At 39.3% G+C, this 23,091-nt stretch overlaps 3 protein-coding genes across 3 annotated transcripts; 2 read left to right on the top strand and 1 right to left on the bottom strand.

Moving 5' to 3' along the window:
- Window positions 1–1,553: 1,553 nt before the first annotated feature.
- Window positions 1,554–4,900, top strand: LOC140805363 (uncharacterized). Its single transcript, XM_073161636.1, has 3 exons — window positions 1,554–1,993; window positions 2,078–2,966; window positions 4,763–4,900. The coding sequence occupies exons 1-3, from the start codon at window positions 1,554–1,556 to the stop codon at window positions 4,898–4,900; spliced, it is 1,467 nt and encodes a 488-aa protein (XP_073017737.1).
- Window positions 4,901–5,066: 166 nt separating this feature from the next.
- Window positions 5,067–21,671, bottom strand: LOC140804270 (protein SHORT ROOT IN SALT MEDIUM 1-like). The gene is made up of 11 exons (XM_073160161.1): window positions 21,453–21,671; window positions 21,221–21,316; window positions 19,283–19,573; window positions 18,876–18,973; window positions 17,880–18,575; window positions 17,725–17,782; window positions 16,945–17,037; window positions 16,811–16,866; window positions 16,478–16,595; window positions 5,245–5,456; window positions 5,067–5,172 (listed from the first exon to the last, which is right to left on the bottom strand). The coding sequence occupies exons 1-11, from the start codon at window positions 21,531–21,533 to the stop codon at window positions 5,082–5,084; spliced, it is 1,890 nt and encodes a 629-aa protein (XP_073016262.1). The 5' UTR covers window positions 21,534–21,671; the 3' UTR covers window positions 5,067–5,081.
- Window positions 6,787–8,400, top strand: LOC140804271 (uncharacterized). The gene is made up of 3 exons (XM_073160162.1): window positions 6,787–7,742; window positions 7,840–8,172; window positions 8,259–8,400. The coding sequence occupies exons 1-3, from the start codon at window positions 6,851–6,853 to the stop codon at window positions 8,321–8,323; spliced, it is 1,290 nt and encodes a 429-aa protein (XP_073016263.1). The 5' UTR covers window positions 6,787–6,850; the 3' UTR covers window positions 8,324–8,400.
- Window positions 21,672–23,091: the final 1,420 nt, after the last annotated feature.

The raw sequence follows: 23,091 nt of genomic DNA, 5'->3' as shown, positions 1-23,091 counted from the left end.
TCCCAACCATGACGTACCCTTACGCGGTGGGGGATATAACCGCTATACGGCCTCGCCCCCTTAGAGGAGTAAAAATTAGGGACTGACGTCAGTAAACCATAGAAAGTTGGATAAATCACAGTGGCTAGTAAAGTTATGCATGTGTTATGAAGTACGTATGAACTCATGATTTATGATTCGAATTTTATGCATGTTGTATTCATTGTGCTCGATATTTCCCCCACTTGCTGAGTATTCCCAAATACTCACCCCCCTTACTCTCCCCTCCCAGATAAGTCCGAAGAACAGGTTGAGGATGAAGAGTTGGAACAATTTTGGGGTTGGTGATCTGCCAAATTAGTAATAGGTTTTATTTCGAAATTTATGATTAAATAAATTGTAAGACGCTTCCGCATTATTTACTATATCGTTGGATTTCGTTATTGCAAAGACAATGTTATTTCGTTGAAATTATGATATATAAACTGGTTCGGTTTATACTGTGCTACGAAAGGCTTGTTGTTTCGATTGTGTGATTGTTAAACAACGCCGGTGTCAACTAACCCCGGTCTCGGGGCGTGACATTTAAGTGGTATCAGAGCCGCCAGGTTCATAATCCGAGTGGGAAAAAAAATCGAGTTTAAAAAAAAAATCGAATTTCGAGAAAAAAAAAATCGGCCAAACAGACCCTACGCGAGCCGCCGCGTGTTTCGCCGATTCCGGCCGCTTCCTGTAGCCTTTCTTCGATCGGCGACCATTTACAGAATCGTCTTAAAAATACGAACAAAAGCCCTCAACCAATTTCAGATTTCGTGTTCGTATGCAACGGGAATTTCGGATCTACGAATTTTCGTACGAACCCTAACGCCAAATATTATTTTGTCCAATTACCCTACCAATCCTACTCCGATTTTCAATTCCTTTTACCCAAACATTATGCTACCTATGGGTAACCTTTCCCAAGTTTTAATTTTGAGATCGGATCAACCGATCGAAAACGCCTAATATCGAGTGAGTCAACCGATTTCTCGCGAGTTCCGGCCAAATTAAGTAGTTTCCGACCGATTCTGGCCGTGCCACCACCGGTTCCGTGATGCTGACACCGTCGCCGACGTACTTCATAGCTCCGACCATACTCCGGCGAGTCAACCCGGCGAGTCAACTCGGCTGAGTCAACGAGTCAACCCGCCAGCTTATGTCCTTCGATTTTTTTCGTAGAAAACTCCGAATTCGGTTCCGTCGACTGTTCTGGAATCCTCTCGATATACCCTTCGAATCCGTATGTCTATCTCAAAACTTTTCATTTTTGGAAATTTTCGAATTTTATTTATTTTCATTTATTGAACTCTATATGACCCTGACATTTTATTATGTCCTATTTTATTCAGCACATTTATTTCATTTAGATTGGTTCAGTACATTTATTTCATTTAGATTGGCCATGTTCATTTATTTTCCTGCTTGAGAAATCAATAAAATATTTTATTTGTTCCATTGATTTCAATTTACTTCTACGCAATCTATTGCATAAATCCTACTCGTACAAATTCTTAGAAACATTCAAATTGTAAGAAATGGCCGGTAGACCTCCAAGGCAAAACCGCAACCCCCGTTATGCTAACAACAACAACAACAACACTAATGGAGAAGGCAACGGACCTCCACCTCAGTTCAATCTCAATCAAGCAGACTTGATGGCCATAGCCACGATCGTGGCCACGACACTGCAAGGGTTAATGAACCCCAACGCCAATCAACCACCACCACCTCCACCGCAGCACGGAGTCAAATTCCATTATGAATCACTGCGCAAGAACAGGTGCCCAAATTTCAGTGGTGCTGCCGACCCCGAAGTTAGCCAGAGCTGGCTCAAAAGCGTAGAAACTCAGTTGAGACTGTTGGAAGTCCCGGATGCACTAAAAGTGGACGTGATAGTGCCCTTCCTGGAAGACAAGGCAGCTAAATGGTGGGAAGCAGTCTCGCCAGCCATGACCGCTGCTGGACCAATCACATGGTGAATCTTCCGAGAAACATTTCTGAAACAATACTACCCGGCAGAAGTCAGACTGCAGAAGCTAAGTGAGTTTGAAAATTTCAGTCAGGCTCCAGATATGTCAGTAGTGGAATATACCTCTCAGTTCAATGCTCTTGGATCATATGCTCCAGCGATTATGGTGGACGAAGTTCTGAAATTGCATCGTTTCAAGAAGGGGTTGAATAGCAGGATCCAATCTGCTCTAGCAGTCTACCAACCTGCCAACTTTTCAGACCTAATGGGTGCGGCTATCCGAGCCGAAGCTGATATTCGTCGAAGAGATGGGGAAAATAGGAACAAGCGACCCCCTGTCAGCCAACCTTCTCAGGACAGACCAATGTTCAAGAAACCCAATCAGTCGGGTGGACCTCCCTCAGGGCAATTCTCCACCAATAACCATCAAGGGCTCAAGCCATGCCCAACTTGCGGCTTCAAGCACTCCGGGGAATGCCGAAGGGCCAGCGGTGTATGCTTTGGATGTGGAAAATCGGGGCACAGAATTGCAGAATGTCCTACCGTCGCCAACCGACCAGCAGGGCCGAACAGAGGAACTAGGATAAATGTGGGAGCAGGCCCTAGTAAATCCAAGGAGGACAAACCGAATGCCAGGGTGTTTGCCATGGCGCAGGAGGAGGCGGATGATGCAAGCGATGTTGTGTCAGGTACCATATTTATTCAGCAAGTGCCTGCTTATGTGTTATTTGACTGTGGTGCCATACATTCTTTTATGTCTAAGAGATTTTGTAAGAAGTTAGGACGTAAGCCCGTTAAGCTAACTGAACCCTTCCGAATAGCCACACCTACTAGTAGAGCTATTGAAACTGACGAGATTTACAGAGATTGTAACATCAGTATTAGTGATCAGACTTTTAGCGCCGACTTGATACAGCTGGTCATGGTCAATTTCGACGTGATTTTAGGAATGGATTGGTTAGCAAGAAACAGTGTCATGGTAGATGGTAAAGAAAAGATGAGGATTTGGAGACCAAGCCAACTCCAGTTTCGAGGACGAAACTTCTCATAAGGAGGGAGGGATGTGAGAACCGTAATTTTTTTAATTATGTAATTAATAAGTTGTAAGAAAATTTTAGGATTTAATTTTATATTTTATATAAAACAAGATATGCACCTTGAGGAAATTAATTTCTGAAAAATCTTTTATAAAGTCAAGGATACCTACAAAATCTAGAGGATTGAGGCATTATATTACAAGCAATTTTCGAAAATCCTACAAGATATTATGACTAATTATTGTGATGGGTAGATACATGATTAATTGGAAGCAAATCATCAAATGTTGCTCAAAATCCTTCCCATCTAGCAACCATATTTTAAACCAAATTAAGAGCAATGGATTAAGGAATAAAAACCTCACAACCTAGGTAACTCAATTTTCGAAATTGGGCAAGGATTTAGAGTCAAATTTGTGATATATGACATGAATTTTGGTATGATTTGAGTACCATGTTTAGATCCACCACCCTCACCTATAAATACCCCATCACCCAATCATTCTTCACACCCCAAAATCTCGAAAATTCCCTTGCTGAATTTCGAAAGTTTCAGCAGCCATACTAGTCGAAACTCTGCCCGAAAATCGTCCCGAAGTTAGCTTAGAATTCGAACCGAAGCGCTGCCCGGACGAGGAACGAAAAGCGGCCCAATCCTCGAAGTTGTGCACCACGTTTTTAGCATCATTATATACGGTAAGTGGCTGTTTTAAAGAATTAATTTCGATTATGCATTCTTCGTGTGTTTTTGAAAATACGGTCGAGTACATGTTCTTTTCCTACTCCTTCTTGTGTTGTTGTCATTTGGTTTTAAGCACTGTGAGGAGTCGACTGTATATGGGTGGGAATCCCAACCATGACGTACCCTTACGCGGTGGGGGATATAACCGCTATACGGCCTCGCCCCTTAGAGGAGTAAAAATTAGGGACTGACGTCAGTAAACCATAGAAAGTTGGATAAATCACAGTGGCTAGTAAAGTTTATGCATGTGTTATGAAGTACGTATGAACTCATGATTTATGATTCGAATTTTATGCATGTTGTATTCATTGTGCTCGATATTCCCCCACTTGCTGAGTATTCCCAAATACTCACCCCCCTTACTCTCCCCTCCCAGATAAGTCCGAAGAACAGGTTGAGGATGAAGAGTCGGAACAATTTTGGGGTTGGTGATCTGCCAGATTAGTAATAGGTTTTATTTCGAAATTTATGATTAAATAAATTGTAAGACGCTTCCGCATTATTTACTATATCGTTGGATTTCGTTATTGTGAAGACAATGTTATTTCGTTGAAATTATGATATATAAACTGGTTCGGTTTATACTGTGCTACGCAATGCTTGTTGTTTCGATTGTGTGATTGTTAAACAACGCCGGTGTCAACTAACCCCGGTCTCGGGGCGTGACAATAATGGAATGCAACTATTTATGGTCAAACTCATTAGATTCAGTCATGTTCTTGCCAGAATAAAAGCTAAAAAAGGGGAAGAAAAAATACACCACCACAGAATCACAAAAGTGGAACTTCAAGGCAAAATAAACAAAGCCAGAGCTTCTGCTAGATTTTTCTAACAAGAGAGTTATACGGTAAGGCAATCTAGAATGTAAGTCAATTCACACTGTATACCTGACCATGCAAATAAGTTTGAGGATAACAAAAATCTAGATGAGTTTTCTAACTCCTGGAGAGACAATGTTTGTTAAATATTATAGTCATTTCTCATTATCTTCTGCAGAAACAGAGTAGAACTGCCATCCATGGCATTTTAAAGGTGCAAGGCATGGTGGGTACTCTAGCAATATTGTTTGGACTTTCGGGACACTTGACAACTAATGATTCTAATATTATGAGCCACATTTCCAATAATTGCTGAGATATGCTCGTTCTAAAGGTACACAACAAAAATATCAGGTTATTTATTGAAAACATATTTCTAAATATGAATTATTTGTTCTTTTCAAAGTTTGATATCGGTACGAGCAACCAAAATATCGTGCATCTTAGGCTGGATCTAATGGCACTATAAGAGTCTTCTATTTGAAATTAAACGTAGCTTACTGACAGAAAAGATAAAAGACTACCTCGAGAAAACGATTCCAGAGCTGACAGTTTCTCAGATCAAGATCAGTCACATCTTTTGCATACCTAACACAAGAACCATTTCAGAACAATCTAGAAAAACAAAAACAAATCAAGAAAATTCCTTACGAGACGAACCTCAGAGCTGTTTGAATTAATGAGGAGTCATCAAATGCTGGATCAACACCATCAATTGCGTCCCATGGGCCCCCAATTGCCATTAAAGTATTATTACGTTTAAGGACAGAAAATCTAAGCATATTGCAAAAATGTGGTACACGGTCATCATAGTTTCTTTCAGATGACAGCTCTGCCAGAGCATTTTGGCTCAGTCCACTCATCAGAAGAATCTGATACCAGAGAAAAACAAGAGAAGAATTAGGTTTTACCAAGAAAATATAGGTTTGCATATCATCATCACATTCCCTTAATGCCCGATCTCGCAGTGATAATTGTTGTAATCAAATCCAATAATAACATTAAAAATATACAAAAAGGTTAGTGCATAGCACATAAACTTAAGATCAACCCCTTATTTTTGGGAGGATTATTGTGCAAACCAAGTAACAACTCAACATGATTTCCTCCAATTTACTAAACACTAGAATTAACAGGAATGCAAGAGATTAATAGATGAACCATCAAAAGTTGTTGCAGGTCCTCTTTTAACTTAATTGGACTCTGTGATTCATACCGAGAACTTTTAAGCGTTAAAAGCAAGCTCAAGAAACTAAAAGTACCCTGGAAACATGTTACCAAAAATTTCAGTACTGACCGTTTTTAACATGTAATTGAAGTTGTATGATGTAAACCTAAACTAAATCTTGAAGGGAAGTGTAATGACAAACCATCTGTTGTTGGAGAAATAAGTGAATGGCTTGTGAGCCACATTTGTTAGGTCTTAAATAGCATAAGTTTGAGCACAGTTGTTAATAGCGCTTGTAGCGCTCGCTATCGCGTGTAGCGAGGCGTAGCGACGCCCGGTCGCTACAGGGGGCTATGCGCAAGCCACTTTCAAATAGCGAGCGCTATCCTCGCTATAGGCGCTATTTCGGTATAGCTATAGCGAGTAAATAGCGCGCTATGTTGAAGAAAAGCTTGGGCAGTTTTTCCACCCAAAATTCGGCCCATTTTCCACCCAATTTTCGGCCCAATTTTCCACTCAATTTTAAGCCCAATTTTCGGCCCATTCAGCACACCCTAACAAGCAGAACAGCGCGTATCTTCTCCCCTTCTCCACTTCTCCAAGCATCAACAACACGCTCAAGAAATCTTCCCTTGCACCGCCGACTGCCACCGACTGCCGGACTTCTGGCCGCCGACTGCCGGACTTCAGGCCGCCGCTTGCATCCGCCCACTTCGGTAATAATCTGCTCTTCTCTTTTCATTTCTTTTTTCCTTATTTTCTGGTTTTTGATTTTTTTGAGCATTTGATTACTGCCATTTGTTTATTGCAATTTGGACATTCGGTAATATGTTACTGCTCTTATATGTTACTGTCATTTGATTTTTTTGAACATTTGATTACTGTCCAAAATGACATTCGGTAATATGTTACTGCCATTTGATTTTTTTGGACATTGACTACTGTCATTTGATTTTTTTGGACATTTAATTATTGCCATTTGCTTATTGGATTTCCTCAATGTATAATCAATTTTTTTTTCTGAATTTCAGAGTTTATAAGATAGAAAACCTACAAGAAGAATTGAGAAAAAAAGATATTGGATGGAACTATGGGAGGATGGTTAATCCAGACAAGATTTCTGATGGAATATTATGCAACTTTTGCCAAAAAGTTACAAAAGGTGGGATAACAAGACTCAAACAACATCTTGCGGGGGGATTTAAAAATACAAAACTTTGTCCAAAAGCCCCGGCATGTGTTAAGAAAGAAATGAAAGATCATTTTGAAGAAAAGTTGGCCCAAAAAACTGTCATGGATTCCATGCCTCACTTTGATGATGTTATTGATATAGAAGAGCAAGGAGATGATATTGATCCACACGGGGATCCATCTTCTCATGGAAAGCGGTCGGCATCTATTTCTTCCTCGGGCAACTCGTCAATGTTAATGCCCAAAAAACCACGGTCGTTGGGTCCTATAAATGCTTTCTTTAAGCTAGACGCAAAGAATCAAGGTGGTAAAGCACCTCAATTTAATGAAGTTCAGAAAAAGTTGAGGTCTGATGCAGTTCAAAAATTTGCAAGGTGGATGTATGATGCAGGGATCGCCTTCAATGCGGTCAAATATGACAGCTTGAAGCCAATGATCGAAGCCATTGGACAATATGGTCCTGGGATGAAACCACCTAGTTACCATGAGGTGAGAGAACCACTTTTAAAGGAGGAGATCAACCACACAAAGCTGATTTTGAAACAAAATGAAGAGGAGATGGCGAAGAATGGTTGTACTTTGATGGCTGATGGGTGGAGAGATAGAAAGGGGAGATCACTTATCAATTTCTTGGTGAATACCCCAAAAGGCAGCATGTTTATTGAATCAGTTGATGCATCTAGCTACTCTCACACGGGTGAGAAGATGTTTGAGTTGTTTGACAAGTTTGTGCAAAAAGTTGGGGTGAATAATATTGTTCAAGTGGTCACTGACAGTGCATCAAATAATGTTTATGCGGGTAAGAAAATCTAATATACTAAGTTATAACGTCTTTTAACTTTCGTTGATTAGTTTCATTTTCATTAACTATCATTTTATTCTCTTGTTCTTTACAGGAAAGAAGTTGATGGATAAATATCCAAACTTGTATTGGGCCCCGTGTGCAGCACATTGTTTGGATTTGATTTTTGAGGACATATTCAAAATGCCAGATTTGAAGAGGGCACTTGAGCGGGCAATTAATGTTAACGGATATATTTACAACCGAACTATGTTGTTGAACATGATGAGAGAGTTCACCGGCCAAAGAGACCTTATCAGGCCAGCTAAAACTCGTTTTGCCACCGCTTTCTTGACTATGAGAAGCTTTCAGCAGCATAAGCAACATTTGAGAAAGATGTTTACTTCAGAAAATTGGAGTAAAAGCAAATTTGCGAAGGAACAGACTGGTAAGCAATCACAGAAAATTATTTTGATGCCTTCATTTTGGAATGCTATCATTTATGCTATGAAAGTTGGTGGCCCATTACTGGAGGTACTTCGGTTGGTGGATGGGGAGAAGAAGCCTGCCATGGGTTATATATACGAGGCAATGGATAGGGCTAAGGAGAAAATAGCAAAAGCCTTTGGTAATAACGAAGATAGGTACAAAGAGGTTTTTGAGATAATCGACAATAGGTGGCAGTTGCAACTCCATCAAGATTTGCATGCAGCGGGTTATTTCTTGAACCCTCAGTTCTTTTACTCAAACTCTGAGATAGAACAAGATGAGGAAGTAGTTACGGGGTTGTACAATGCAATCAGTAGGTTGACTTTTGATGTTGAGACGGAGACAAAAATACATACAGAGTTGTTAAAATACAAACAAGCCGAAGGTCTTTTTGGGAAGGAAGTTGCAATCAAAATGAGAAATGTTGTATCACCAGGTATGAAAATCAAGTTTTTCATTATTTTTTTGAAATAAATTCAATGAGAAATATTTTTTTTTTGATACGAAACATTATTTTTATTTAACTTTTTGAAAAAAAAAGTTACAAAGGAAGTGGATGAGACATCCACCGGTTTTTTGAAGCTAAAATAAAGATAAAAAAGTCAACTTAGAATGAAACGCCAATCCCTAACAAGATCAGATATAAATAAATGATGAAAAGCTTGAACTCTGGTAGTCCAAGTCGCCACTCTGAATCTAATCTTCTCCCATAAACACTCCGTCGACTCTTCTTTGTCACTGAAAATTCTGCTATTGCGCTCCGTCCATATCGACCAAAAAATGCAATGCACAATAATATACCAGAACAGTCGACCTTCCTTCTTTTTCAGAATTCCATTTTCCATGACCAACATATCTCTTGAAGATTTGGGGAAAACCCACTCGAAGCCCATGTGTTGCATAACCCTGATCCAAATTGTCCTCGTAAAAGAACAGTGTAGCAGAAGATGATCCTGATTCTCGTCATTTTTTCTACACAAGGTGCACCATTGAGGGGACAGTACATTATTCGGCTGTCTCTTTTGAAGCTTGTCACAAGTTTGCAATTTTTCCAAAGCAACTATCCAAGAGAAAACCTTTACCTTTTGTGGGATTGGCACTTTCCAGATGTTGTCGTGGAATTTTGAGAATTGATTATTCGAATCTTGGAAGAAGGAGTGGTAAAGAGATTTAACAGAAAAGACTCCCGACGAATCCCCTAACCACACCGCTGAGTCAGATGAGCCTACACTCAAAGAAACTGGCTCTAGAATTCCTAAAAGGTTAGTAAACTCACCCAACTCGACATCGTTCAACCCTCTTCTAAACCTGAAATCCCAATGAATAGCTGAATCGCCTTGGCTAACAGGGACCGTGAAGTAGTGGGCAATAGAATTGTTGACAGACGAAGACAAACGAAAAAGATTTGGGAAAAGATTTTTGAAAGACACCCCACCCACCCATGTATCCTCCCAAAATCTCAAAACATTCCCTCCCTTAAGCACGGTTCCAATCAAGTGTTGGCAGGAAGAATGGGACCGAGAAATGAACTTCCAAGGGCTTCTGAAAGTTGAATTCTTAGCCGCCTTGATATCCCTTCCATTATCAGCGTACCCGTAAATGCTTCCCACAACTCTTTTCCACATAGAGTCCTGTTCAGTCGCACTTCTCCACCACCACTTCCCTAAAAGTGCGATATTCCTCAGCCGTATGCTGCTTAAACCTAAACCTCACAATTCTTTCGGCCTGCACACAAGAGTCCATTTAACAACATGACAATGAGCCTCCCCATCCGCACCATCCCAAAGAAAGTTCCGCATTATAGTTTCCATTCGTTTTGCTACTTGTTGAGGCACCATAAACAGTGACATGAAGTATGTAGGATGGGCGCTTAACACCGAAGAAATTAAAGTTAATCTTCCACCCCGAGATAAAAATGATTTTTTCCAGCTAGCCAGTTTCGTTGACATTTTGGAAACGATCGGTGCCCAGAATTCGAGTTTCTTGGGGTCACCTCCCAATGGTGCCCCGAGATATTTGATAGGCCATTGTTCTTTCTTGCATCCCACCGTGTCAGCTAGCTCATCGGTCTCTTGATCAGCCTGGTTCAATCCTAGCAAAGAGCTCTTGTCGAAGTTTATTTTCAGACCTGATTTTGAGCAGAATGTTTGAAGTAGTTCCACTACTTTGATCAAATGAGCTGCATTTTGGACGAGGAAAAGAGTATCATCCGCAAATTGTAAGTGTGATATCTCGACTTTATCTTTGCCAACCTGCAGTCCTCGCACAGCGTTTGTTGATTTTGCATTATCAACCAATCTCCCCAACCCATCAATCACTAGATTGAAAAGAAAAGGGGATAGGGGGTCACCCTGCCTTAGTCCCCTTTCCCCCTTGAACTTTCCTCTTGGTCTACCATTGATGAAAACAGAATATGAAACACTCGAAACGCAACCCATGATCCATTTCCTCCATTTATTCCCAAACCCTTTCATTCTAAGCACGAAATCTAGAAATCTCCAATCTACATTATCATATGCTTTTTCCAAGTCAACCTTCAAAATCCATCCCTTTTTCTTTTTTCTTCTATACTCCTCGACGACTTCGTTGGCAATTAGGCAACAATCTATTATTTGTCTTCCTTGAATAAATGCACATTGACTTTCCGCCACTGTTTTGCTCAATACTTTCTTCAATCTATTTGTCAAAACCTTGGCCAAAATTTTGTACAGGCTTGTAACTAGACTGATGGGCCTAAAATCTTTGACCTTCGTTGCTCCATTTTTCTTCGGAATCAAGCAAATGTAGGTCTCGTTTGTTTTACCATTGACGATCCCATCATTGTAAAATTCCACAAACACTCTTGTAAGATCATCTTTGATCGTATCCCAGCTTTTCTGATAAAATGCCAAAGTAAACCCGTCCGGCCCCGGAGCTTTTGTACCGTCACAGTCAAACACTGCTCCTCTGATTTCATCCTCTGAAAAAGGTTTTTCCAGCTGCTCGGCCTCATTCATGTTAATTGGCATCCACTCCACTCCATCTAAACCCGATCCATCCCCTTCAGATTTCCTGTATAATTGTCTGTAGTAATTAATGATCTCATTTTCAATCTGTAACTCATCCGTGAGCAATGACCCGTCGTCCAACTCTATCTTGTCTATAATGGCTTTATTCCTCCTGTTTTGCAAAAGAGAATGGAAGAATCTTGTGTTCTGTTCCCCATCTTTCAACCATTTCAACTTTGCCTTTTGAGAGTCCATTTGTAATTTTCGAATAAGCATAGTCTCCATCTCGCACCTTACCTCTCGCCGCTGCACATTTAAAGAATCCGACCACCTTCCCGCCTCCTCTAGTTTATCCAACCGGGTAAGCTTATTTTGAAGCTCTGAAATTTTCTCATTAATATTTCCGAATACCTCTTTATTCCAGCTTAGAACCTTTATTTTTATGTCTTTTAGCTTCAGCATGAACTTATAACCTTCCCAACCTTGATGATTCCCACTTTCCCACCAGTCTGCCAAAGACTTTTGGAAGTTGTTATGTGTCAACCAAACATTTTCAAATCTGAAAGGAGATGGTCCCCAATTGTGTTTTGTGGTGTCTAAAACTAAAGGGTGGTGATCAGAAGTTACTCTCGGCAGTACTGACTGCCTGAAAGTTTGGAAGATTTCCTTCCAGCCCTCTGTAATAAGGAACCGATCCAATCTTGAACATATTGGGTTGTCCCTGAAATTTGTCCAAGTGTACCTCGCATTGAGTAATGGAGGATCTAGCAAACCCAAATCCTGAATCAGAGTGTCAAAGCATTGCATACTTACTGTGTTTGTGTTGCTGTTTATTTTTTCGCTCAAATTCCTGACAACATTAAAGTCGCCTCCTACACACCAAATATTCCCACAGATTGTGTGCAAGCCTGCTAATTCTTCCCAAAATAGATGTCTTTTTCTCGGATTGCAAGGTCCATACACTGCTGAAAACCACCACTTACAACCCTCTTTCCATTGTAATAGAATAGAAACAGAGAAATTCCCAATGAGATTATCACTGACCTGTACCACTCTTGGATCCCACATAACTAGAATTCCTCCTGATCGTCCCTCCGAAGGTAAACTTACCCAGTCAACAAATCTTGATTTCCAAATACTTGAGACAAAACGACGGTCCACTTCACTTTTCTTTGTTTCTAACACCACCGCAATATCAGGATTTTCCTTTCGAATGACCATTCTCACTAACTCCCGCCTTCTCGCCGACCCTCCCCCCCTAATATTCCATGAGCAAATCTTCATGGAAAACGTACACAGCCCTTCGAAGATGATCCTTTCTCGTAGTTGATCCCACATTTCAACCTAGCAAGTTCTCTACTCATCTTACCCGGTGATCTTCCTAATTCAATTGCACCCGCTGAGCTACTGAACGCTTCTCGAATGACACAGACAGCATCTGATTTTGTCCCCCTTTCATAGCATTTGGAATTGTTTTCCTCGGACCCATACTTAATGAGAACACTTGACTGTCCCTTACTGCCCCACCCCACAGAACCCAAGCGACAACCCCAATTGATAGGAAGACGAAGGAAATAATTATTGAATGTTAAAGAGAGTGAAAGTTTTTGCGATGTTAAGCTGGAAAGTACCTTGCCCACTGAAGGATTAGGATTATCTAGAATAGAATGCTGAAAGAGTTGCTGGTTATGTTCTTGTGAATCGAATAACCCTTTAATGTCCGCACTGAAAGATTCATTGTTGACTATGTAGTCCGAGTGAGAGGAAGCGTGACTTTCCGATTCAGAAGCATCAAATTCGTCATCAATTATGTCATCCTCTGATTCATTTTGAATGGTATCTTCAAAATCTTCGTCATGAACCTCCCTCTGCTTGTTGTAATCTGTGTTGTAGATTGCCTTCCTGAACAGCTCATTGGCATGGACTGTTCCCCCGACTTCAACCACATCAGAAGCATCAAAGGTAGCATTGTTTGATTTTCTGCAATAGCTTTGTTGATTAACTTGGAATGTTGAACTCTGCCCATTTTCATGTCCTGATAAGCCCATCTCTTTGTCTTCTGAATTTGATAAGGATAGGACTGGAGATCTTTGAAACTCGTCGATCGGTTTTGGAGTAACATTATGTATGATTTTCTCCGCCTTGTTTGCAATGGACTGAGTTACCGGTAAGGTTGACTGCTCTGCTGCTTCTCCGTTCTTGTTCCGAAGACCGTGACCCTGTTCAATTCTTTCTTGTAGTCTGGTTGTGTTCGTCCCAATATTATCCATGTATTTGCCATTATCAGAAAGTCCCCGACCTGCCACCTTCTTCTTGCCGTTAATTAATGCTTGGGCATATGTCTGCTTTGCATAGTTGTCGAAGGCCTGACTGTCAAAAGTTTGTGTAATGATTGTGAGTTCCTCGTTGACCCCGTTTAAGGGAATCATTATTTTGTTGTTGATGAACCCATCTCTTGATCCTTTAACCTTAATCTTGGCTGCCCCTAAGTCTCGAAGACGCCTTGTGTCCTCACTAACCTGTAGGAGACCCCCACATTTTGCCCCGATCATTTTGAAGTTGTCCAACGACCAATGGTTCCAAGGGAGCCCCAAAATTTTGATCCAACTGTTGCAGCACTTGATTACCGAACGTGTGGAATTGATGTTTGGCCTCCATACCTCAAAATCAAGTGTCACTCCATTTTCGAAAAAACCTCTTTTCAAATTAATGTAAGTCGAGAATTCCTCTGTGCATTCCGGCCACCAAACCGCTTTGTTAGCTTGAAAAGGATGTACTTCGATCCTTCTCTTCACATCTTTTCCCAGTAGCCTTTCAACCTGTATCCACGATACGTTGACCCTTCCTATAGTGATGATAATGGCTTCGTTCCAATCTTTTTTTGTAAATTGCCAGCCATTATCCTCGTTAGGCTTCTTCATCCCTTGATTGAAAGCCCATCCTTTCTGATGAGCTCGATTCTGCTTGTCTGTATCTCTGTTTTTATCTTGACCATACGCAGCTGGTTGTTGTTCCAGTACCTGTTTTTCACCAGACAGAAGGTTAATAAGAATTTCTGATATCCTTATCCATCCTAGACCCTGAAAGCCACATGGAATGATGATATTTTGTTTCTTCCCCTTTGAAAAGAATCTCGAAATCTCTATGAAATAGCCTCTTTTGTTCACGAAGCGTTGTGCTATGACCGTCGCACTCCTGGTCCTTAGTCGATTGAAGTCCACACACGACTGGGGATTAAGGATGAAGTTTCTGAGCTTAGAGTTGATCCATGTAGCTTCGTCACGAGCTAGATCCATCAGATAGCTCGCATTCCTTGTTTTTTCACACCACCGAATCGTCGAGCCCCCATTAGCCAACTTTAGTGTGAATATCTTAAATTCGATTTTGACTGTCCCCTCTCTTACCGTCGTCTTCATGGCATGAGACATTTTCCCAGTGTTGAAACTGAAAATCCGACCCGGTTTTGAAATTAATCGTAAGAATAGTAGCCAACTAACTCAGCCGGAAATAGGGTTGAAACAAAGAAGCTCGGCTGGATGAAGGAGACCAACCGAAGGTTAAGAAGTAAGAGACGAAAGGAATCGGAAGAAAAGAAATACGAGAAGAAATCCGGCGGCCGGCGGCCGCCGGCGGGTTCAGATAAACGGGGCGGCGGCGAGACTCAGGAGATGAGGTTGTAGATGATACAGAGGTTGAGGTCGGCTGAAAGAAAGGAAAGTGAGAGGGAAAGCATTTTCAAAAAATTCTCTCACTAAGTCCTACATATAGCCATGCATACAAAAGTAATCAATTGAGATAGTGAAAAGTCCAATGAGAAATATTAATATAACTAATGTTATTAACTAGCTGCATGGTGGAACTCATATGGAGCTTCGACGCCAAAGTTGCAAAAACTTGCCCAAAAGATACTCAGTCTCACTTGTAGCTTCTCTGGTTGCGAGCGCAATTGGAGTGTGTTTGAACATGTAAGTTTTTATAATAGTACAATTTTTATTTTCTATTACTGTGAAGTTTTAAGAATTTGTTCTCGTGCAGTCGTGCCACGTGCCTTATAAACGTATATAAATAAATGCAGCTTCATTCCAAGAAAAGGAATAGATTGGAGCAAAAACGACTGAATGATTTGGTGTTCATCAAATACAACAGAGCTCTGAGGCGTAGATACGATAGTCGTGATACTATCGATCCTATCATATTGACTGAAGTGGATGATGGCAATGAATGGCTACTAGGGAGACTGGAGGATGAAGAGCCTGACTTTGTTCATGATGGTGATGATTTAACTTGGCAAGATGTTGCAGATGCTGTTGGAGTAGATGAATCTCCTTATACATTGAGGAAATCCAAAGGGGCTTCGAAGGCGACCCCTACATCTACAGGAAGCTCAAAGGCGGCCACATCTAAGTCTAGAGGGAAAAGGCCAATAGAAACATCTTCCACACTGAATTTTATAGATGATGATGAATTTGACTTTGATGAAGAAAGTGAAGAAGAGAATGATGCCGAACGTTATGCAATTTCAAATGAAGAAGATGGTCTCGATCTTGATGAGGAAGATGAAGATGAATTTTAAATTATGTTTTTCTAGTTTTAGAATTGAGGTTTTATATGTTTTGAACTTATATATTTGCTATTTAAGAATGAAAGATTGAATTGATGTTAGTATATATTATATATTATATATTTATATGCTTGTGGCGCTACACTTTCAAATAGCCCTCGCTACGCGCTTCGCTACGCGCTATAGCCACGGGCAACCTCTGCGCTACGGGGCGCTACACGCGATTGACAACTATGAGTTTGAGCAGGTTGAGTGAGTTGACTGGCAATAAACTATGATGATAGGTGTCCTTAAAAATGGCATCTGAGAAAATCTAGTGGCGGTATCATCACTTGGGTGTTATTGGAGAAGTGGACTGGATTTCAGCCCTAGGGTGTTACTGGAGAATTGGAGTGGATTACAGTAAGTTGTAATGGATGCAACAAGGGGCATTACGTTTTCCATTTGCAGAATTGCAGCCTCACCTCAAGTGGAATATGGGAGAAATTTTTGGTGGTAAATATGGCCTAACATCTCAGTAAGATGACTTGAGCCGATCTATGTTGAGAAGACAGAATCTGGGTCTTTCCAGGCTTTGAGGCACAGAACGTCCCACATAAAAGTAGATTTTTCCACAAATTTTTAAGTAGGCATGGGCCATGGCATATAAAATACCACAATATTTATGCATACAGACATACATTTACACACACATAAATTAATGCTTATGAACTAACCTTCGCATTCCAAACCGTAGTTCCTCTTGCTTTTGTCACTGATACATCAGTTCCCAGTTGTTTAGGTGATTCTGTCCTCTCCATGGAAGTCATCTCTTCAACAAAGTCATGCTCAAAACTATTTCATCAAGTATAGTAATTATTATCATTTTCAAATTTCTAAAAGCCTAATTTTTAGTCGAAATATAACTTAAAATTATTACATCATCGTGTAATTTTTAAGAGACCACATCAGAATAATGATGCTAAAGCGCCACGTGATTGGAAGTGAAATTTATTTTCAAGATGATATGTTGAATAATGACGCCTAAGAAGAAGCCGTAGGATAAATACCTCACAGGAGTGTATAAGTGGAGCCTCACATTCTTCTTCGGCCAATTAACGGTAACCTACATACAGCCAAAAAGTGAAGTCATAAGCAGAGGTCAAAGCAAGAAAATTATAATAATTAGATGAACTGGCAATACCTTTGAGCATTCTGGAGATACATAAAGCCGAGGATATCGCTTATCTAATGACAAATAATCCCTCTCAACTTCTACAAAGCTAAATGAAAAGATCTACAACAACAAAAAATGCCATGAATTAGGGTGCATCTATCAGTAAATGGATTCCAGAATACATTTCAACAGTGTTGTCCAGTTTCAAACACAATGGCGTCTTCTCTACATCATCAAAAGCAAATCGTTTCCAGGTGAAGCTATAAACGGTAAAAATAGTATATCCTCATCAACGCAACTACGTTAGCGGCAGCTACAAGATTTGAACAACGTAGAATTGAGAGTGCATAAGAGAAAATACCAAAGAATTTCGCATTGCGAGCAGCTTCTAATTTGATGAGAAATAACGAAGAATGTCAACAAAACAAGAAGTAATCCCATAGCCATGAGCACCAAAAACTAAAAAAATATTGCACCGTACAAAAAGCAATTGCTGATGCCACACGTGGAAGACTCAAAGAACTTTATGAAAAGAAGGAAGGCGAGACGAGTCAAAGTGGTTTCCAACTGGAGATGTTGAGATGCAGTGAAAAGATACATATCAACGTGCAAATGGAACACTGAAGTGGGTTTTCCAAGAATAAAAGAGACAGAAGTGATAGTATTCAGTCATGACAGTCTGAAATAAACAATGAACTGGTGACAGGAAAATTTTGAATTGAGGTTCTCGAAGAGAAGTCAAATGCTATTTAATATCAATTTCTCTGACTATTCTGCAGCAGGCAGCCTGTGGGATAGTTGTTTTACCTTGCAGACGTACTCTCTCCTCTTTTCTCTTACAGGAGATTGATGCTGGGATTGAGGCCTTCAGCGTCGTAGAACACCAAGTTAGGTAGATTTACAAGATTGATAAGCTGTGTAACACATATAACTAGAACAGAATGCAATTAAACATGATCCACCTATGCAAAATTTCATGACGTGGGGATTCGCGCCGCACAGATCTGACATCTTTTGCCAGTGAGAAACCTCTACGGTCCTTTGAGAGTCTGGGGGGAGAACGTTCACGCCACAATTCCAGACTCCGTTTGAGATCTCGATCCTTCTCCTTCTCCCTTCGTTGCCGTTCTTTTTCACGTTCCTTCTCTCGTTCTCTCTCTCTTTCTCGGACTCTTTCTCTTTCTCGGACCCTTTCTCTTTCTCTCTCATGCTCTCGTAGTCGCTCCTTCTCCCTCTCTCTATCTTTCTCTCGCTCGAGCAAGTAATCCCTCTTCTCGTGATCTCTCTGCTCCAGCTCCCGACCATGTCTACTCCTGTTATCTTTCCGGTCATCAACTCTTGGATGACCAACGTGTGCCAACATGCTGCTTGGATAATCTGATTCAAGCAATGTGCTAATGTGGCCCTTCCCTGATCCATAGTCCCTACCAGGAGGCAAACTAACTCCATAGCCAGGATTTGAACTCTGAGCATAAATAAGGTCATCGACACTTCGCTGTGGAGCTGCTCCTAAGATTGACGAAGTATGCTGTCCACTATAAGATGACCCACTAACCAACGCTAAACTACGCAAGTCAGGATCAATTCTTCCACCATATGCAATAGGATCTTGGGCAGGACGATGTACTAGGGCCCTCGCTGCAAGGTAATCAGCTTGTCTGCCAGAAATTTTTTGCTCAGCACAACTGATGGTATGAAACCGTACACACATTTGTTGTGCGCCAATCCACTATCATAAAAATGGTGTCTTCATTGACAGAAATAACTATTTGCAGAGCTAAATTAAGTTTCAATCTCATCAGATGATCAGAGGTTTTATGAGTAGAGTGCATAAAATTAGCATCATCTAGTTCCTAAGACGAGAACTGATGAAACTAACACCTTCATCTACTCCAAAAAGAATGATACTAGCATGCAAAAAAAAGGAAAAAAAAGATACTAGCTTAACAGTACATTACCTAGCTCCACCTTCAATAGAGGAAGATATTGTATGAGCCTTTAGCATTTGTTCTTGCCTAAGCACTGTTGTTTGTTCCAGACGATCATACATCTTAGACTGTGAAGAATAAAAATCAACGGAGTAGAAAATAAAATAGGTCAGATATTTGGTTCTAAAGGGCAAAACGAAAGTTACAAAACACAGCTAGATTAGAACTTAAAATATTATAATCAACAATTTAAGCATATATTATGAACACAAACGGATCAATCAGAAATAAAAAATTCACATAAATCATCCCTAAGGATAAGGAAACAAAAAAATGATTATTATACCAAGCTCAACTTACTAATTTATATAACCGAGACCAAAGTAACAAAAGCAATATTTTTTAAAGAAGTAAATCACAACATTCAATTTCAATACCTGATGTTCTTGGCCAAAAGCAACTGAACCAGTGTATCTACCGACGGTTTCACTAGGTATTTCCCTCCCAACATATGAACGGTGGCGTCCATCATATTGATGTCTATCAATGGAGGGATAATCAGAAATTCTATCAGAATACAGCTGGTCAACTTTCTGCCCATAGTCACGACTCGAAGATGAGACATAATCATTTGATGTGAACCTAGGTGAGTCTGGAATGGACGATCCATAATTACTCCGGCCTTCTAAAGTGGTTGTTGCAGATCCCTTTGCAACCAATGGAGATATCTGCAGACAGTAACTGGTAAATACACCATTTTAACCAACCAGATATGAAACAACAATACAGTCGATTGAACCATTCATACCCTCTCAAAAGCTTAAATCAAATGGACAACAAGATACATAAGGAACTGAGATAGATGCTAGAGCTAAAGATAACATGATTGATGTTGGAGTGAGGTTCTTCAGTCTAAGAAAGAGAAGACAAACGTGATCTAAGGGAAAAATCTTGAGAAAAAGCAACCTCTTACAGAACTTGATACGGAGCTATAAAGGACCTGTAAAAAATTATCAAAGAACATATTCCAGCATTTCAGATGTATGAGAGCCCGAATTCTAGGTGATATATCATATTTCTCAACAGTATTGGTTGTTTGGGATCTCAAACTCAACTCAACCGAAATATTTATAATTTCGTCTATACATACAAAAGCTACATTCCACAGTTTTTTCAACAATTTAAATCACATCATTTATCACTTTTCAAATAAACTATTTAAAGTATTATTGCTAAACAATCGCATATTTTTTCTCTCCAGTTTCTTCAAACAACTATTGTTTCATCCCTCCGTCTCTTTCTTCTCAGGTGGGGATAAACCACCCTTCTTCGTTCACCATACGCAATACCACTCTATTATAAATAACATCAACGGGGAAAAACTTATATCCAAACAACAATAAAAATGCACTGCTAATTTTTTTACGTTAAGATGAGTTAAAAGGCCATTTAAATGGCACCTATGATCTGCTTTCCTAAAAAATGTACCGTTTCTTCTATGCATTAACCCACATATTCAAACTTCCTAAGATTGACGTAGACTATATCCCCATCTCTACAACCAATTCCATGTTCTGGATCACAGTAATTGCTATCCTTTCTAGAAACGTGCATATTCTAATCCTTAAAAGGGAAAACAAATCTATGTACTTCAGTCTCCTCATTCCATGCATCATGTTTTCATACACGGAATTAAAATCAAATTGAAGAAGTTTATCACTGTTGCACAGACTTGGCTTGATGTTATTGCTTGAGTGATGTGATGCGACCACAAAGAACATATAGTGAACTAGCACACAAAATCTATCAACCATGGTACCATACCATATTATCAAGTTAAAACAATTGACCATCAATTCTCAATGAAACAAGCACTAGTCCAATTAAACTAACAGAAAGAGACAAAAGACTTGCCAACAATGTCACATGAACAAATATGGTTAACCCATTTGATTTGAAGAATGCAAAACAACACAACATATTGACCATGTGATTTCAAAACTGTTCTCACCTGCAACAAATTAACAGTATTTATCAAGAAAATAACAATAACAACTGTTAATATTCACGAGGTTTTAAGAACTGTTTCAAGGTAAAAGCATTGAAATTGCAATTTTATCGTTCCAGAAAGGCCACATCCAAAACATTTCAGGCATTGAAACACAAAAGCAGCAGCAATACAAGGACCAAAGAAATTACTTTTGTGCAGACCACAATTTATGAGAGTGACACATGTCATGGGCATGAAATAATAGCAAATAATTAAATGTCCCAAAATCTGTAGTGTCACACGTTCTTCATATGAAATTGGGTCGAATACCAACTGATAAAACGCGGATTAAAAAGTGGTCAAAAGCATGTGGCCATAATACAACCTGCTGTGCGGCGGACCCATAAACCGAACTATACTGTCCCCCATAATGAGACGGCTTTTCCGCAGCCGAAGGATGGCCTGAATATGCAGAGCCTAGCTACAATAACAAAAATCAAACGAATTTTACAAACATGGACGTTTCACACGCTTCGCCCTTCGTACCTTTCAAGGACTGAAATACAAAATCCCAGAATTCATAGATACACATAATCCGCGTAATCATAGAAACATACGTTTTGAGAGGCATACGAAGATTGGGAAGAGTAGGGATGCTTCTGGCCATAGGTATTATTGCTTCCTCGAGAAGAATACATCTTTCCCTTCACACAACATAAAATCGATCGAAAAGCAGGCTATGAAACGATCAATTCCCGATATTTTTTTATTTGGCGACAGCGGCAAGCGTACAACTACAGAAACATAAACCCTATTCTGTTGTTTGGTGAGGCTGAGTTCCTTATTTATCCATCAGCCAATCCATTGATAATTAATTATGAAACTTTTAGAATTAACTGAATAAAAAAAACAAAAAACAAAAAACAAATGGATCAAACTAAAATATTCATATTAAATTTAAGGAGTGAGTCTCATGTGAGACCGTCTCACGGATCATAATCTGTGAGACGGGTCAACAATACCCATATTCACAATAAAAAATAGTACTTTTAGCATAAAAAGTAATACTCTTTTATGGGTGACTGAAATAAGAGATCCGTCTCACAAATAATACCCGTGAGACCGTCTCACATAAGTTTTTGCCAAATTTAAGAATTCACTTTCGGACCGGATGGGACCGTAACGATCCCTATCGTGTATGTGTCTTTAACACACCCCGTGACCAGAATCAGACTCATAACATGTCAACGGGCCAATTGATAGCTAACCGGTTCGACGGATACAAACAGCATGTTATAAGACAGGTCGATCATAGTTTTATTCAACTGAACCGTCCATTAACCCGTGGTCACAATTATAGTTTGACTTGAGATCACGGGTTAATTGATAACCGTAACTGAAACCATAAAATAAGGTTACGATAAGGGTCGAGGTATTTTCAATCATTTGATCGACGGTTATGAGCCTTGTGCATTCTTTTAGGAAATAATTGCATATATATTTTAAGTTAACTATATATGTTGTTTGTATACATTTCAAATAATTAGGTATTATAGAATTTTATTATTAATAAAAAAAGTTATATTTATTTTTATCGATTGAAATACTTATTATTAAAATTTTAAATTATGAATACGAGCTTTTTTTTTACTTTAAAGTTTGGAGATATATATAGAAGTCAAATAAAAAGCTACCACTAGTAAATACTAAACAATAAAAATTCATTATTGATAATAAAATTAATTTTGTTGAAAATTAATATTTAAAATGTGTGCATTGAATATTTGAATGTTGAATATTTGAATGTTGAAAATAAGAGTTGTAAATATTGAAAATTAGTGTGTGATATTGTAGGTAATGATGTATTTTATTTTTGGATTATTTGTAAAGAAATTTTATAAATAGGCTCAGTGGCTCACCATTTGTGAAGAAATTCACAATTGAGTAGAGAGAAAAATATTATAAAGTGTGTAGTTTGGTAAATTTTGAGAATTTGAGATTTTTATTTTTTACCATAAATTTTTACTTTTTCACAACACGTTATCAGTACAAAGCTCTAAAAGTCCTCCATACTTTTCCAAGCTCCAAATAGAAGAAAAAGATAACAAAAGTAATAATATTTATTTTACTGTTATTTATTTATTGTGTATATATTTAATATATAATATAATGTTATTCTTAGAAATAATAAAAATAAATTTTTCGAAAACTTGTTATAAATCCTGGGAGGATGTTAAGACGACATCCCACACTCCC

The sequence above is a fragment of the Primulina eburnea genome, chromosome 11 (assembly GCF_022965805.1).
Source record: "Primulina eburnea isolate SZY01 chromosome 11, ASM2296580v1, whole genome shotgun sequence".
NCBI classification, from domain to species: domain Eukaryota; kingdom Viridiplantae; phylum Streptophyta; class Magnoliopsida; order Lamiales; family Gesneriaceae; genus Primulina; species Primulina eburnea.
The sequence above is the reverse complement of the archived record's forward strand: the minus strand, read 5'-3'. Positions and strand labels throughout refer to the sequence as shown.

Coding starts and splice junctions, on each gene's coding strand:
- LOC140805363 (XM_073161636.1), top strand. CDS start 1,554: ATGGCCGGTAGACCTCCAAGGCAAAACCGCAACCCCCGTTATGCTAAC. Junction 1,994..2,077: donor GCTGCTGGACCAATCACATG/GTGAATCTTCCG, acceptor TGAAAATTTCAG/TCAGGCTCCAGATATGTCAG. Junction 2,967..4,762: donor TAGCAAGAAACAGTGTCATG/GTAGATGGTAAA, acceptor TATCTTCTGCAG/AAACAGAGTAGAACTGCCAT.
- LOC140804271 (XM_073160162.1), top strand. CDS start 6,851: ATGGTTAATCCAGACAAGATTTCTGATGGAATATTATGCAACTTTTGC. Junction 7,743..7,839: donor ATCAAATAATGTTTATGCGG/GTAAGAAAATCT, acceptor TGTTCTTTACAG/GAAAGAAGTTGATGGATAAA. Junction 8,173..8,258: donor ATTTGCGAAGGAACAGACTG/GTAAGCAATCAC, acceptor CCATTACTGGAG/GTACTTCGGTTGGTGGATGG.
- LOC140804270 (XM_073160161.1), bottom strand. CDS start 21,533: ATGTATTCTTCTCGAGGAAGCAATAATACCTATGGCCAGAAGCATCCC. Junction 21,317..21,452: donor CTTCGTATGCCTCTCAAAAC/GTATGTTTCTAT, acceptor TTGTTATTGTAG/CTAGGCTCTGCATATTCAGG. Junction 16,867..16,944: donor TATCTCCAGAATGCTCAAAG/GTATTGCCAGTT, acceptor GGCTGTATGTAG/GTTACCGTTAATTGGCCGAA.